We start from the raw sequence: 14661 nt of genomic DNA, 5'->3' as shown, positions 1-14661 counted from the left end.
CAAATTCGTGACTAAAGATGCTGTTGAGCAGAGAAGTTGCTGTTGAACTCGACAATGTATCTTTATCTTTTCTCATTATTATGAGGGTCTTCATGATTCTGACCATCCCTAGAGATACAGCGTGTACAGCATCGTAGCGGAGACACCAGTGGGTAGCAGACTGGTTCTTCAGGGTCATCACCTTGGCATGCTCCTCATCTTTACTTGTTATCTTCACCGACTTGTAGATTGCTGACCTCTTTGGTGACCCTTCAATGAAGTTGTATAAAATTTGTACTGTCCCCATTGTATTTCTCAACAGGGTTATATCTGGGAGAAGATCCTTGACTACAAGATTGAGGACATGGGCATAGCAGTGGATGTAGACACACAGTGGGGCTGCTTCCTTCCACCTGGCGGCAAGACCCTTCTTGATGCCGGATATGTTGGGAGGCACCGTCCGCAGCCAAGGAGACAGTGCGGGCGGGGTTAAAGCCGAGATCCGTGACAGCCTTGTGAAGCTTCTCAAACAAATATTTGCCGTCAGTCTGGGTAACTTTAACAAACTTGAGGAAGCTCTCTTTCTTGATGCCTTCACTCGTCAGATATCCCAGTGACAGACTGAACTGCTCCGTGTTTGACATATCTGATGTCTCATCAACAATCACAGAGAACTAGTAGTCATCATCGCCGGCACAAGTCTTGACATCTTCAATTATATTTTCCGTCACTTTGGATGCTATAATCTCTATCAGCTCATTTTGGATGTCAGGTGAAGTCCATTTGGCAAAACCTGCCCCAGCTGAACCAAATTTTTTGACTTCGGCATCCAGTTTATCTTTGAGAATATGATTGTCGTGTGAACGCAGGGACAAAAGCTCCAAGAAGTTTCCTCGATTGTTTTCATTAGATTCCGTCAACTTTTCTCTTGTTTCGGAATCGCCCCTAAAAGCCAATCCTTGCTTTGCGAGGAACCCAACAGTTTGGAAAAGATACCTCAAATAAGCTCGCCACTTCACGACTTCCCCAGCATGTTGAGACTGAACATGGCCGAGAACCGAGGTATTCTTTCTCTTTGATGTGAGGAAATTGATTCACTTTTCCATCGACAGTTTGTGTTTTTTGTTGTTAGAATGAACTTTCAACGAGGAACTGTTTTTCCATGTTTTGAACTCAAATTTCCCAAGGTTGGAAATGGAAAATTTGGAACAGGCAAAACACTTGGCTGACTTTTCAACCTCGTCATATTCTAGCCACGGGAACTTACGGAACCAATCATATTGAAAGTCTCTGGAGTATTTGTCATCTATCTGAGGACTGTATGTTTGTAACTTGGGCTGTAGAGGATGATCTCTCTCGACTTTAGGCACAGTTTCCCGCTTAGTCTCCACTCTGGTTCTGGTCTGGATGTCCTTCCGCTTTGGCTCCCGCCCGGTAAGTATCGGGTCACCCAGCTGGCTCGTGAAGACGACAGGGTACTCTGGGCCTCCGTCCACAAACTCCATCTCCTCAGTCTTGCTCTTCTCACCTCCCTGGGCATTGCCGCTAGTCTCAGAGTCCTCTGCAGAGGGAATATTGTTGGCGTTGACTACAGAGAGCTGCTCGGGAGAGAAGATTGGTCTGATATCGAGATTAGGAAGTCTTATTCCATGAGAAATCCGTCCGCTGGGGTAATTTGATGAGCCGCCATTATTTTCTGTGTCTGCAGTAACTTTCTCTTCAGCAGAAACGGACTTTTCAGATCTTGGTTCAGGTAGTAAGGCCTCAACTGGAGCAGGGTCATCGGGACAGGAGGAGGCAGTGACTGAGGATGAGGATGTAGCAGAGGAAGTTTTCTTAACAGCAAAGTTCAATGTTTTCTGCTTCTTATGATCAGTTTTTACTTGATACTTGCAGCTGGGGTCATTCTTATGGAGTTTAACTTTGTGATCATTAAAGTTGTCCTTCTGTATTTCCTTCTGACAGATAGAACAAATCACCAACTCTGTGTTAAAATGTGTTTTCCGCTTCCCGTGATACATTTCTGATAATTAATAAATTACTGCAACAATCCACTCTAAAAAGTACATAACTATTATTTATGTCCCTTTTAAGCAGTAATAATTTAATTTATCTTGTATTCAATGAAACAAATTCTCACGCTCTTAAATATTACAAGAGTACTCCATACGAAAAATGTTGTGTACTTTTTTGTTTTTGTTTTTTTGACTGTAAAGTACTTCACATTTGCAACCAGTAACGTTAAACGTAATATCTAACTCAAATATCCACTCAATGTGAAGTACTTTAAATCCATACGAAAAATGTTGTGTGCGTCTTTGTTTTTTATTTTTGGCTGTAAAGCACTCTTGAAATAATTGCAGTAATTTATTAATTATCAGAAATGTATCACGGGAAGCGGAAAACGCGTTTTATATTCAAAGGTTCAATCATTTATATTTATAAAATGACAGGCAATATTTGAAAGAGATATTACGGTAAATTACAGGATTTGAATTCAAATTTCTGTGATGAATTGAGATACCCTAGAGTGTTAACTGTAGTTTAAAACCTCCGTTTTATCTATCTGACTTAATTTGGCCCCAATATTGTCTTAGAGATATAATTTATTAATTTACTAATTCTATAAATGTGCCGGTGAATTTTGGCTACTTTAAGTACAATTTGTGGTGCCTCCAAAGGATTAATCAGAATCATTTTTTCATTTAAATGAACTATAATTTGTTGGAAAATGTATTCCGTGTTCAATTTTGAGAAAAATTATTTAGCTTCCTTTTGGGTGGACGTGCTACAAATATGTAATTTTATTATAATGACTCAGTACTATTATGAGTTGGTCATAAGTTACATATATATAACATATTTTAATAATTAATTATGACTTAATTAATCTATATTTACATACCTATATGATTGGTGGACGGTTGAGTAAAGTTGTTTTTTTTGGTCCACTGAAGCGGACAAAGCGCAATACTGACGTACGTCCCTGCTGAATATATATTTCTTAAAATGCATGGAACAGGACCAAGGTACTCTAAAGTTATTTGCAATATAATTTGAATAAAATACATTGCAACAATTGTAAATTTAAAGCACATAGCAAACAGTATCTCCAAGTATTCTACACATAATATTCAATTTTAAATTTTGTACCTAAGTTTCGTGTTCCATACGTTTTATAAGCGAATTCAAGTACTATCGGCGGACCGGATTAATTGACTGTGCGGGTTGTATCTTGCCCCCGGTTCGTAGTTTGGTGATCCCTGTTCTATAACATGAAACACACTCTCTCATTAGCTTCCTATCAAGTTGATCCAACCCTCACCCCTGGTTGCACTGTGAGTTATTATTACACTGAAGCTTTTCATTTCAATGTAATCAATTTACACACCCAAAATCAAAGCTATAATTTTTTATTTATCACTACTAATCATCCCCTATTTTATACAGAATTTAAATGTTACCAAAAAAGTCATTATGCGGGGACGTCCTGTGTATCAATTTTTAAATACTTATTTTATATTATCAATAATAAACTTATTATTATGGTATAAATTGCAAAAATGTTAGTGAATCAATTAGATAAATAATAGAAAGGATGTTACTCCCGCTTTTTATTTATTCACATATGCTAATTGCTTGCGAAAATGGTTAACCACATAGAGGCATCATTTTAAGTAAAAGGTACTAAATAACCACGTTATACAGGGACCTCCTGTATTTTGTGTAATAGCTGTATTTATTGGATTTCCTGTTTTTATGGAAATAAAAGGGCAACTCCAGTTATAATTACTTTGATGTAAAATGATTTCAGGTATTGACTTGATTGCAATTTTTAAAATAGAAGTAGGATTGGAATATTGAACATAATGCGCGCGATATTATTATGATTATTTAACGGAACTATTCTGATTGTGATGCTCTTCAAAACCTTTCAAGGGCTTTTAGAGATAACAATAACAACATGTAATAATTCTAAGTGTGTATATTTTGTAGTTATCAATTGGTAAAGAGAAGGCAACACACGCACAAGTTGAGAGTACTACTCTATTGGCTGTTACCATCAATTCAACGTTTTAAGTCATCATTCTCTTTTAGATGACGTTTCTTTTCATCACAATCTAATAAATACATAATTGTAATTATTAATTACATTATCTAAAAGTGGAGAAAAATAGAGTAGTTATACATAAGTGAGTGATGTCGAGCTTTCGATGGTTGGATATATTGGAGAAAGAGTTCGATAAATCTTTTTTAGAACTTGATGTGAAGCTAAAGGACTACGAAGAGTACTTTGAAGAGTACGTGGGGAGTAAATGTTTGTCGGAAATATCTTCTGCTTTTGTACAGGCGTTGCATAAGGCACAAACTGTATTTCAAGTCAACGCCAAATTAGAGGCTCAGCTACTTCATCTTCGTGAAGAACTCGCCACATCCAAGGCTCAGAACGAACGCCTTCAATTAGATAAAGAATATCTCTTTAGTAAATTAGTATATATTATCATGAGTGGCTCGTCAACAATAAAACAAGCAAGAATTATTTTTCTTAAAGTTGAGTGTGGATACCATTTGTAATCTTATATCAACAAGTTATTCTGTTTAGCCCTTTGGGTGTGTCACAAATTCTACACCTTAAAGTAGCCATAATTAATCATCACATTAAAACAATGAGAAATAGACATATTTTATGGTTAAAAAGCCCATATTAGGTACAATATAAGTACCTTCAATCAAATAAACCTTCACTACTTCAGCTAAAATTATTTTCTATCCTAACTCATCCCACAAATTTAAATAATAGGCCTATAATTGACTCTAGATATTTTATTGAAATATGTTATTTCTCTTTCATGATTTTTGTTCAAAAATGTTTTTATGTTGACGCACCACATATACATTTTAAGCCCTCTTACTATTTACTTCCTTGTGTGTATACAGAGCCTATGTTCCATATGTTTTATCAATGTATATAGGTACCTTCATTTATGTGTATACAACATACATTATGAATTGCTGGATTGATTTTGTATGATAAAAAAAATAAAATACGAATGATACTGCTACACGTGACCAAATATGTAGACAATGTGTTCCTCAATATTGGCTGATTGAGAATGAGATTAAAAAATCAATTCAGTTACTTCTTTTTAAGAACAATTCGTTTGGATTAATTACACTAATCAACAAAATTTTCCTTTAGCAAAAATCTTTTCAATTCCATATTCAATTATAATTACATTTTCTCAGGATCTTGAATGATTCATATAAAAACTAAACACATATTTGAGTTCAAACCAAATTTTTGCAAAAAAATATAATAATGGGGGGGTTATACAAGTTTCAACTTGTATAAGAAAATAGTACAAGTTAACAAAATTGGTTATTCTAATTACCAACTATACATTGATTCATTTATTTTATTTTGATCGACTCAAAGTACATGGTTAGTATGTATTTATGAGGAATATATCTGTGAGCATTTGAACTTGTTAATGTGCCACTGAATACTATTATTGTATTAATTTGTATCCCCATCTCAAGTACTGAAAATCCTTCATTTAATCTCATTTTTTGGTTGTAACTTGTACACAACATATTTGATAAACGAATTTATATAAGTTATTCTATTACGGTGTTAATAATTTTTGGGGGCAAGCTCCCCAAATGATGAAAGCTAGCAACGCACCTGAGAAAGGTCTTAATTAGCTTAATATGAAACATATTTTCATTTATTAAACATTGCTAAGAGAGTGATACAAAGTCCTTCATTAAGATGCCCAACCCATATATCTTATCATTAAGTATTATTTATGTCTAAATTACATCTGACCTGTCTCTGTATTCAGAGTTTGGGATACGATTGTACTCTTTATTTTATATATATATTGATAGGGTCTACTTCTAATTACAGATGAGTTGTCTCGAGTTCTTGAAGGAAAGGAGATACATTTGCCTCCATCTTATTCAAATTCACCTAAAGGAAAATTCGTTACAGATGACTCTCATCGACTCGCATTGCTCCGCTCAGAAAATAATATACTTCGTCGGAGATTACTGGAGTTAGAGAGTGAAGTTGTGGGCTCAAGATTGGACGTCAAGTATCTGGATAAAGAACTTGCTGGTCGTATACAACAAATACAAATCCTTCTTGCTTCAAATACCTCTCAGGATCATAAACACCGTGTTTGGTCACAAATTGAAACAGAAATGCATTTACAAAAAAGTAAAACTATATCAAATATTTGTTACTCGAAGCAAAAGGTTCGGAATAAATTTCGTGAGCTGTCGAAGGAAGTAGAGGATTCGGGGGAGTTAACGGACAATAGGAATTCTAAGGGATGCGTTGGACGGGCTAAATTTAAGCAAGTACATTTGTTAAAAAATGATGCGGACGAATTGGGTCTAGCTATTTTAGGGGGGAAAGAGCACGATCTACCCATTATGGTATCTGAAACGTTCCCTGAAACTGCTGTAGGTAGAAGTAAAAAAATTTGTGCTGGTGATGTGATTCTTGCAGTTAATGGGGACAGTTTTAAAGACTTTGGGCATTTGGAAGCAGTGAAGTATTTATCTGCATTGCGAGGGACAATACGATTTGATCTAGAATGTAGAGTAGATGAAGAAATAGAGAGTATATGTGATACTAACAATCGATTCTACGACATTTATTTGGAGGAAAATTCTCCTCAGAAAATAGCGCCCAGGGAAGAACCGACGAATTCCCAGACGAGTCGAGCATCATCCATCATTTCCTACCCAGGGAAAGCTACGGATATGAGAAAAATGATAGATCATAAGGAATCATCTCCCGTTGCACAGGAGGACACGGACGTTCCCTCTCTTCCAGATACATCAAAGGAAGATTCCCATTAACTTTCTACCACCACAAGTACCAAATGATACATTCCGTCTTTATGTACATGCCATATATAAATATAAATGGCTTGAGGGGCCCAAACAGTGTACACTATCCCTATATGCATACATATATACATAGATGTTGAACCAACATGAATAATGAGGAATTGATTTGAGGCATTATTTATTATTTTTTGATGTTATTTTCTTAGTTTTTATTTCCGAGTTTAAAATTCATATTTTTTACGCATAAAAAAATTATATATATATAGAAGATATACATAAGTCATAAAAAATACGATGCATCACTTATTTTATTAAATTAACTCCTTACACAAGTGGATAAGATGCTTGAGAAGCAATCCCGCATCTATTTTCATCGTCTCTGGCAAGTAAAAAGTAACCTTTATTCCCCCATTTCTCACTCCAAGAGTTCTTGACAATGTAATACTTTTTCCCATTTTCGTCTTCTCCGTAACCAACAGCTAGAACGCCGTGATCGAGTTCCGTTGAGCTACACTCACGTTCGTCATAAATTCCATGCGAGTAGAATTGTAGACTTTCATGAGAAGCATCAATGGCAACAGAGATTGGTCCAATAGTGGCGATTGCTTTTACGAGGTCTGATTCGCTACCACTTTTAACATCCACGTATCCATGATCAGTAGTAACTTCTTGCGTTTTATTAAACCTACAATCATCATCTACTGCCTCATAAGGATAAAACGTTTCTGAGTCGATCCCAAAATCGCGAACGTATCGAAATGCCATATCCATAAGACCTCCATTGCATCCTCCGTTACCATATGATCTTGAACAATCAATTAGATTCTGTTCACTCATTGAGATGAGCTTACCAGACTTGCGGAATTCTTGGCCTTCCAAAGCTCCTGTCTAATTATGATATACACAAAAATGAGTCTTGAGATAGGTTCATAAATTAGAATTAATTACCGCTGAAAAGGACCAGCAAGAACCACATTGGCCTTGATCTTTCACAGGAGTAACGGCTCCCTTTTCTCTCCAGTCCATTTGATCAGGAAGATTAGTATTGGATGGAGGAATGAATGTTGCTCCTGGGATTCGCTGTTTAGAGGTAGAATTATACCCATTCACTGCTGCAGTAAATTCATGAGAAAACTAAAACATCAGAAATAATTAATTAAAAAATCCTCTCAATCATAGCATTTAATTGATCTTACAAGATCTCCGAAATGGTTCATTTCTAGGAAGTAAGAGTGATGTCCCTTGTGAGCTCCGATATTATGCTTAACAATTTTGGCCCTGTTCTCTCTGTATATCTTAAATCTCCATCTTTCTTCGGTGGAATCCAGATAAGTTTTTCCATGTGTAAGCTTCCACTCACTCCACTCTTGGAATAATAGGTCAAAGAATTCATTGGCCGAAGACAAAGAAAGAATAGTGACTAAAATTAGCGCACTCTTATAATACGAATCCATAGTCTTTCCCGTTCAAAGAAACTGAATCGAATGATATTCTCCACTGAAATCAAGTTAATATTATATCTATCTTCAGTACACTTCAGGAAATCTAAATCTCAACCCTCTCCCTCCTTCTCTTCTTTCATCTACACATGCTGAAGAAACCATACAAAGGAATGATGCGCAAGTGAAGATCAATCTCAAAAAAGCTGAGGGATTGAATTTCTAATTACTTCTTCAGCATAAAGTTTCTAAGACCACATCTGTTTTAGACTTTAAATGAATAGTGGATTTCTTAGTTTGAAGCTAACTAATTGGTATATTTTATCATTACAACTATCACAGGGATTTTACAATTTAAACTGGATAAAAGCAAAAAAAAAACAAAAAAACCTAAATGTATCTAATGATATAATTAATATATAAACGTGCTTCAAACAAAATAAATAATTTTTTTTTAAAGTTATGTTTGTTCAAAACCACTATTTTATTTATTTCCTTGAATGACTCTGGATCCAAGAGGAACAGGAGGGCGGAAGTTATTGACCATAGCATGCTTCTTTTCTCCATCCTTGACATCTTTACAACAAAATGCAATATTTCTCATGGCAGTAATCTAAATGGGGGATGTAATATGTTTTATATTGTTTCAAATCAGATATCGCTATTGTAGTTAGGGTTACCTGCTCTTCTGATAGTTGGATAGGTTCCCTGAAAACAATCCAAGTAACACTTTCATAAAGTGGGGGAGTAGTTAGAGATCCTTCATAGGTCCAAAAGTCTTTGGACTTAGGTAAAAACTTTGTAGGATCAACAGAAGATGCCAAAACAGTTTTTTCTCCTTTGAATTTAATTTTTTGTAGAGAGTCTACAACCTTTTGAAATTCTTCGTGTTTTTCTCCGACCTAAGGTTTAAGAGCACACAGTTTTTAATATCGTATGTTATTTTTAGATGGGCGAATGTTTATACCTCAATGAACATTCCTAAAACTGCTAATCCGTCTTCTTTATCAGCAGCGACTTCAGGAGATGGATATTTTGTATTCCAATGGACTAAATGGAGCTAAAAATATTTTTTAAATATTGTATTATCATACATAAAAAGGATCACATTTTACCTCAGCAGAAAACATTTTACCATCAACACGATGTTCCGATCCTTTAGCGTTATCAGATCCCCAATGTGCGTGATACTGCCATAATTCATGGTTATCCTTGAGTGGTCCTCCAGTCAACGCTAAATAATATAAGTAATAAGACGATTAATATCAGCTGTAATGGTCCAAAATTAATGAACAGATTGGTAAAACTTACATGAACCTGTTCCGTTTATATTAACTTTCCAGCTTGATCCCGTGTTTTCAATATCCTTCGTATTGTCAGGAACATACTTGAACTTTAATTCTGTGAATTCTGGTATCACTTGAACTTTAGAAGTATCAATTGCGACGGGAGATTGGCGAGCACCATCCTTACCAATGGGAAATGATTCACCCCACTTTTCCGGACCTGTAATAATGAAAGTATTTGGCTATAGAAGAAGTTGACACTATCCTAACTCCAGTTTGAGGAATTTTTTAAAGACAATATTATAGTTTAATATCCACTATAAAAAAGTATCAAAAGAGTAAGTTTATTCAATGGGTTTCAATTCCCAATAGAATTTAGTTATTATATTATTGTTACTAAGAAATTTATGATTTTTCCTACTAACTATTTTCAAAGATCCGAGTATTTCAACTAACTACAACCAACAATGGCAATAATACCAGTCTTAATATTATAGTCTATAATATTACATGAAGTAAAGATTCAATACATCAAACATTCAATGTCGTCAGGATTCACGAAATCATCCCATTAAATATAATTGAGGTTTCGTGATACATAAATTGTTGCGCATATTTAGAATACAATAGAATGATCATATGAAATAGAAAATCATATATAGAATGATTAATATAATTAAGAAATAAATTAGTGAATAAATTATCTCTATAAATTACTTTAGGTTTTAATTGGATGAGTTCAAAAGATTATTTTTTTCTTATCAAATGAGAATTCCCTGATGGGGGATGAATTTTATTTATAATTTTGGGATAAATTCTAGGTAATGAAAGGTAAGTATATAAATATATCTTAAAAAGAAAGAATGATTGATCGTTAATAAGCATGGTTGGGGGGAAGGTATGCCCCCAACCATGCTTATTAACGATCAAAATACACTATAAATATATCAAGTGATTAGGCCACGTTTCATACGATATCTTGACGTATTAAAATTGCTATTTTACCAACTTATAATTAAATAGTTAAATATTCGGGTTTCGTATTCAGTGACACTTTAAAACTACATTTTATTTAATTATATGCAAACATTTTTTGGCAGTTACTCAATTTCTTAAATAGACCTAAATTTAATTGCTTAAGTACTAATAGCTCAGCTGGGAACACGTATCCACAGCTTGAACATGAGTTGCAATTTAGTCTAATTAAACTACGAACTCAGATTTAAATAGGATTAAAAGTTAAGGACTTCAGATTTGAATAAAGACTCGAGCCTTGAGGCACATAAATATGTAAAAGTAAATTCAAGTTATTAGGTAATGATTGCCATTTTAAAATGATTGAATTTTAATTTTGATTACGAATGCATCGAAACTGAATATTCAGGCTCACGCCGATTCGAGTCCCACATAAGTCTTATTAAACTGATACATCCGACCAGAAATAAGTACTGCTATTACTGGACGAAAAGTATTCGTCAAAGAATGTTTTTACATGAAGATTAGGATACGAAACAAAAATAATTTACAACATAAATTTTCTTCTCTCAAGAAATAAAGACAAAATTAACATCAACTTGAACTCGGGAACAGCTTAAATTGTATATTTTAATTGATAAAAGAGGACATAACACACTTTTTAAAACATTTTCTAAAAATATTATATATTTTAGAGGATTTTATTCGTAAAAGAAGAGTCAAAACATTGCATGGCCCTAGTTAGAGGGGTAATCAGATTGGAAAATGCTCCGTAGATTTTAAATAATTTCCATAGAAACACCCTTGAATTGCCTCGCCTTAGTTGAAATATCCCAATTGGGCCGCCTTTGAACCATTGCAAATAAGAAAATCATTTTTTTATATCAAAATTTGGGATCCAAACAAGAGTTTCTAAGGGTTTTGGATTTCTGATCCTTAATTAAACATTCATCGAAACACAATTAACATTAATAAATAATTTACTTATCAGATCCAGAACAAGAAAAAAAAACCCAGCAATTCTCCCAAGAATGATTTAATAGCTAATATATTTGTGGTAAATCATTAATTAAGATGAAGATATATAATGATTACAATAAATAATAATTCATCAAAGCATAGTTACAATTAGCATAAATAAATAATTCAACAAAGCATAATTACAATTAGCATGAAATAAATAAATAATTTATCAAAACATAGTTATAATTAGCATTAATAAATAATTTACTTATCAGATCCAGAACAAGAAAAAAAACCCCACCAATTTTCCCAAAATTTGTTTAATAGTCAATATATTTGTGGTAAATCATTAAGAGATTAAAATATATAATGATTAAAATCAAAGGGCGATCAGAGTCCTGAATTTACCCTTAAATAAGATGGACTCTTCTTATTAATTAATTATGTTCGATTATGAGGAATTAATAGGAAATGAAGAGAAGTAACTCACCATTGCATTCATCATATCCCCAGTTTGCCATTTTGTCTAGTAATGAGATAAGAAAAAAGTTTGGAGTCAAGTAAGTGGTAACTTAGGAAGTCGTTGACTTTACGTGTATGTATTGAATGCCTGAATTAAACTGCTTAAGCGCAGACTAATAGAATAAAAATATCTCTACTGGATATAATCTATTCATATTATTATTGGAAGTACGTAACATTTTCTCTGCATGCACACTCGTTTTTTATTGTTTAATAAGTTACATACACGCCCGAACTGTTGTCAGTTTATTATTTTAAAATAAATTTTTATCCCTGAGGGAGTGTGATGTAAGTTGTTTAATTGCATACGATGAAATGTAGATAGTTAATTGGTAATAGGTCTGGTGTCTTCATACTATTTTGTTCGTGAATATGTAAAACCGAGGTTCCTAATGGTAGATAATACACGGAGGGATAACACTTTGCTCTATGATTATGAATGATTCATATAGGAGCAAAGTGTTATCCGTGCGTCTCTTAAACGCCCGTACTTACTTTTTTTTTACTTTCTAACCCACACTTTTGTGAAGATGAAGAAAAGACTGCCCATTGTTTTTTTCAACAAAACCTATACACATACAATACTTAGCAGAGGAAAAATAATTCTTTAATGAATTTAAAATGGATATATTTCGGGTATGGTCTACGACTACAATAGCAATCTATGACAGATTGCTATTGATGGTTGTATTTCTGGACGTGCATTCATTTGATAAACATTAATTTCAGCGATTGTCATCTTATCAAATTCATTTGATCAAGTATTTATTTGGACTAGATTCTTTTCAGATAGTAAACCAAGAATTGTTATAGACTATAGGAATATTCTATATATTATTTTGTCCTTTAACTTTAAGAATGTTGAATATTTCTTCATTCAATGAAACTAACAGAGTGATAAAAAAAACACCCAAAAACGTCTGTCCAACTTCCCGTGAAGCCTTCTCTTTAAAAGAAAAAAATACATATAGTTTTGAACCAAGTCAAAAATGGTTCATTAATTAAAGGTTTACTATCATAACATTGGACAATGAAGATGATGGAGGAATGCACGCCCTTTTTAAAGATCCTACTCCACACGTGCTTATTGATTTGGTGTTTTTATGTCATCCCACTCAATAAGTTTTGTAAATTAATCACTACACAGAAGTTTGCAGAGTTAAAACAAACCCAATAAGAGCCTCAGTTGTGCATGCTAGATTTCTTTCATTTGATGTTAAATACCACTCTGGTGAGTGATTACATTTAATACTGACGTCATTCATCTTGTATTCTTTACTATTTGAAAATTTCGTTGAAATGAAGAACGCTGAAGAAATGCTCGCTCAAATAAATAATAATAATAAAATGAATGTTACCAAGATACCACTCGCTGAAATTAACCTTGCTCAAATGAACGGGCATGGTATATTTTAGCTCCCCCATTTTCTTTTTATTTTCTGAGTTGGCAAACTGAAGAGTAATGTTATGTCCGTCCTTTTTAGAACTGAAAACTACAGTCCCTTCTAGTTCAGTCTCGGCCCAAATCAACCCTGCTTATTAGTCCTAAAAATTCGGTCCTTGATTATGTCACTAAACTTTATTTCTTCCTTTTTTAATTAATTATAGTTCTGAAAGTCCTTAGGACTGGTCTCAAGGACCGGTAGCATAAGTCTTAAGACTGAACTGAACTGGACCGAATAAATAAGGAACAACACAACACTACTGAATAGTTAATTTTCTTTCTTAAACTGTTGTCATTAGCGTTGTGTGAGTCCTTATTTATTCTGTTCAGTCCATCCTTAGGACTGTTCATATCAGACCTTAGAACCGGTCTTTAAAGACTATCGTTCTTTAAAAAAGAAGACATAAAGTTGGGACTTCACCAAGTATCAAAGTTTTTAAGACTGATATGTAGGACTAAAATGGACGGGACTGCAGTCTTTAATCCTAAATAAGCACTAAAACAACACTCATTTTCATTATTTAAAAACTTAGTTTTAAAAAAGGTGGGAAAGACGAAATTACTTTTGTCCAAACCTAATATTATAAGAAGAAAGATCTACGACTCAAGTGGGGTAAAAAAGTAAAACAAAATGATATTGATAGACTTCCATATATCTAGAATTCCATGGTCTATGGAACTACAATCAAAAATACAAAGGTCTTCAAGATGATTTATTTTCATATCCATCAGTAAAAGGAGCTCAGAACTAAAAGCCAGATTGAGTTATAAATCTGAAATTTAATTTTTGAGTTTCATAATAATAGCTTATTTGACATACGAATTTTTATTCAAATCAGCTGAAAAATAAATAAATATGTAAATTATCAAAACACATTTCGTAAAGTCCAGATAAATGGATGAAATAGAAGTCCTTGGTATAGAAAGAAAGAGATGAAAAGAGTCAGAGAATAAAAAAAAGGAAGATAAATTAGAAAGCGAAAGTGGCGTGGGTAAAATAACTGGATACTGTCCAAAATTTCCTGAGTCAAATTGAGTCTCTTTTTCACGTGGGACAAGTAGCCAATCCTTTTTGAGTATTTTTTCACCTAGCGTTAAAAATATATCACATCGTGACTTTAATGTACCACGCAACCTTTCCTTCAAAAAGAAACAGGAAAAGGGCCAAAATCAGTTGAAAGATACCCGA

The 14661-nt window shown here is 33.8% G+C and overlaps 3 protein-coding genes across 3 annotated transcripts; 1 reads left to right on the top strand and 2 right to left on the bottom strand.

Moving 5' to 3' along the window:
* Positions 1–3948: 3948 nt before the first annotated feature.
* Positions 3949–8741, top strand: LOC121122345 (Golgi-associated PDZ and coiled-coil motif-containing protein). The gene is made up of 2 exons (XM_040717311.2): positions 3949–4462; positions 5891–8741. Exons 1-2 carry the CDS (start codon positions 4180–4182, stop codon positions 6850–6852), a joined length of 1245 nt encoding a protein of 414 aa, XP_040573245.1. The 5' UTR covers positions 3949–4179; the 3' UTR covers positions 6853–8741.
* Positions 7021–8297, bottom strand: CtsL1 (cathepsin L). Its single transcript, XM_040717312.2, has 3 exons — positions 8040–8297; positions 7792–7977; positions 7021–7731 (listed from the first exon to the last, which is right to left on the bottom strand). The coding sequence occupies exons 1-3, from the start codon at positions 8295–8297 to the stop codon at positions 7168–7170; spliced, it is 1008 nt and encodes a 335-aa protein (XP_040573246.1). The 3' UTR covers positions 7021–7167.
* LOC121122347 (carbonic anhydrase 2) lies at positions 8571–12503 on the bottom strand. Its single transcript, XM_040717313.2, has 6 exons — positions 11997–12503; positions 9594–9788; positions 9398–9516; positions 9250–9342; positions 8963–9184; positions 8571–8895 (listed from the first exon to the last, which is right to left on the bottom strand). The coding sequence occupies exons 1-6, from the start codon at positions 12025–12027 to the stop codon at positions 8767–8769; spliced, it is 789 nt and encodes a 262-aa protein (XP_040573247.1). The 5' UTR covers positions 12028–12503; the 3' UTR covers positions 8571–8766.
* Positions 12504–14661: the final 2158 nt, after the last annotated feature.

This window comes from Lepeophtheirus salmonis, chromosome 8 (assembly GCF_016086655.4).
Source record: "Lepeophtheirus salmonis chromosome 8, UVic_Lsal_1.4, whole genome shotgun sequence".
Taxonomy (NCBI): Eukaryota; Metazoa; Arthropoda; class Copepoda; order Siphonostomatoida; family Caligidae; genus Lepeophtheirus; species Lepeophtheirus salmonis.
Note: the sequence above shows the minus strand (reverse complement) of the source record. Positions and strands in the feature narration are given on the sequence as shown.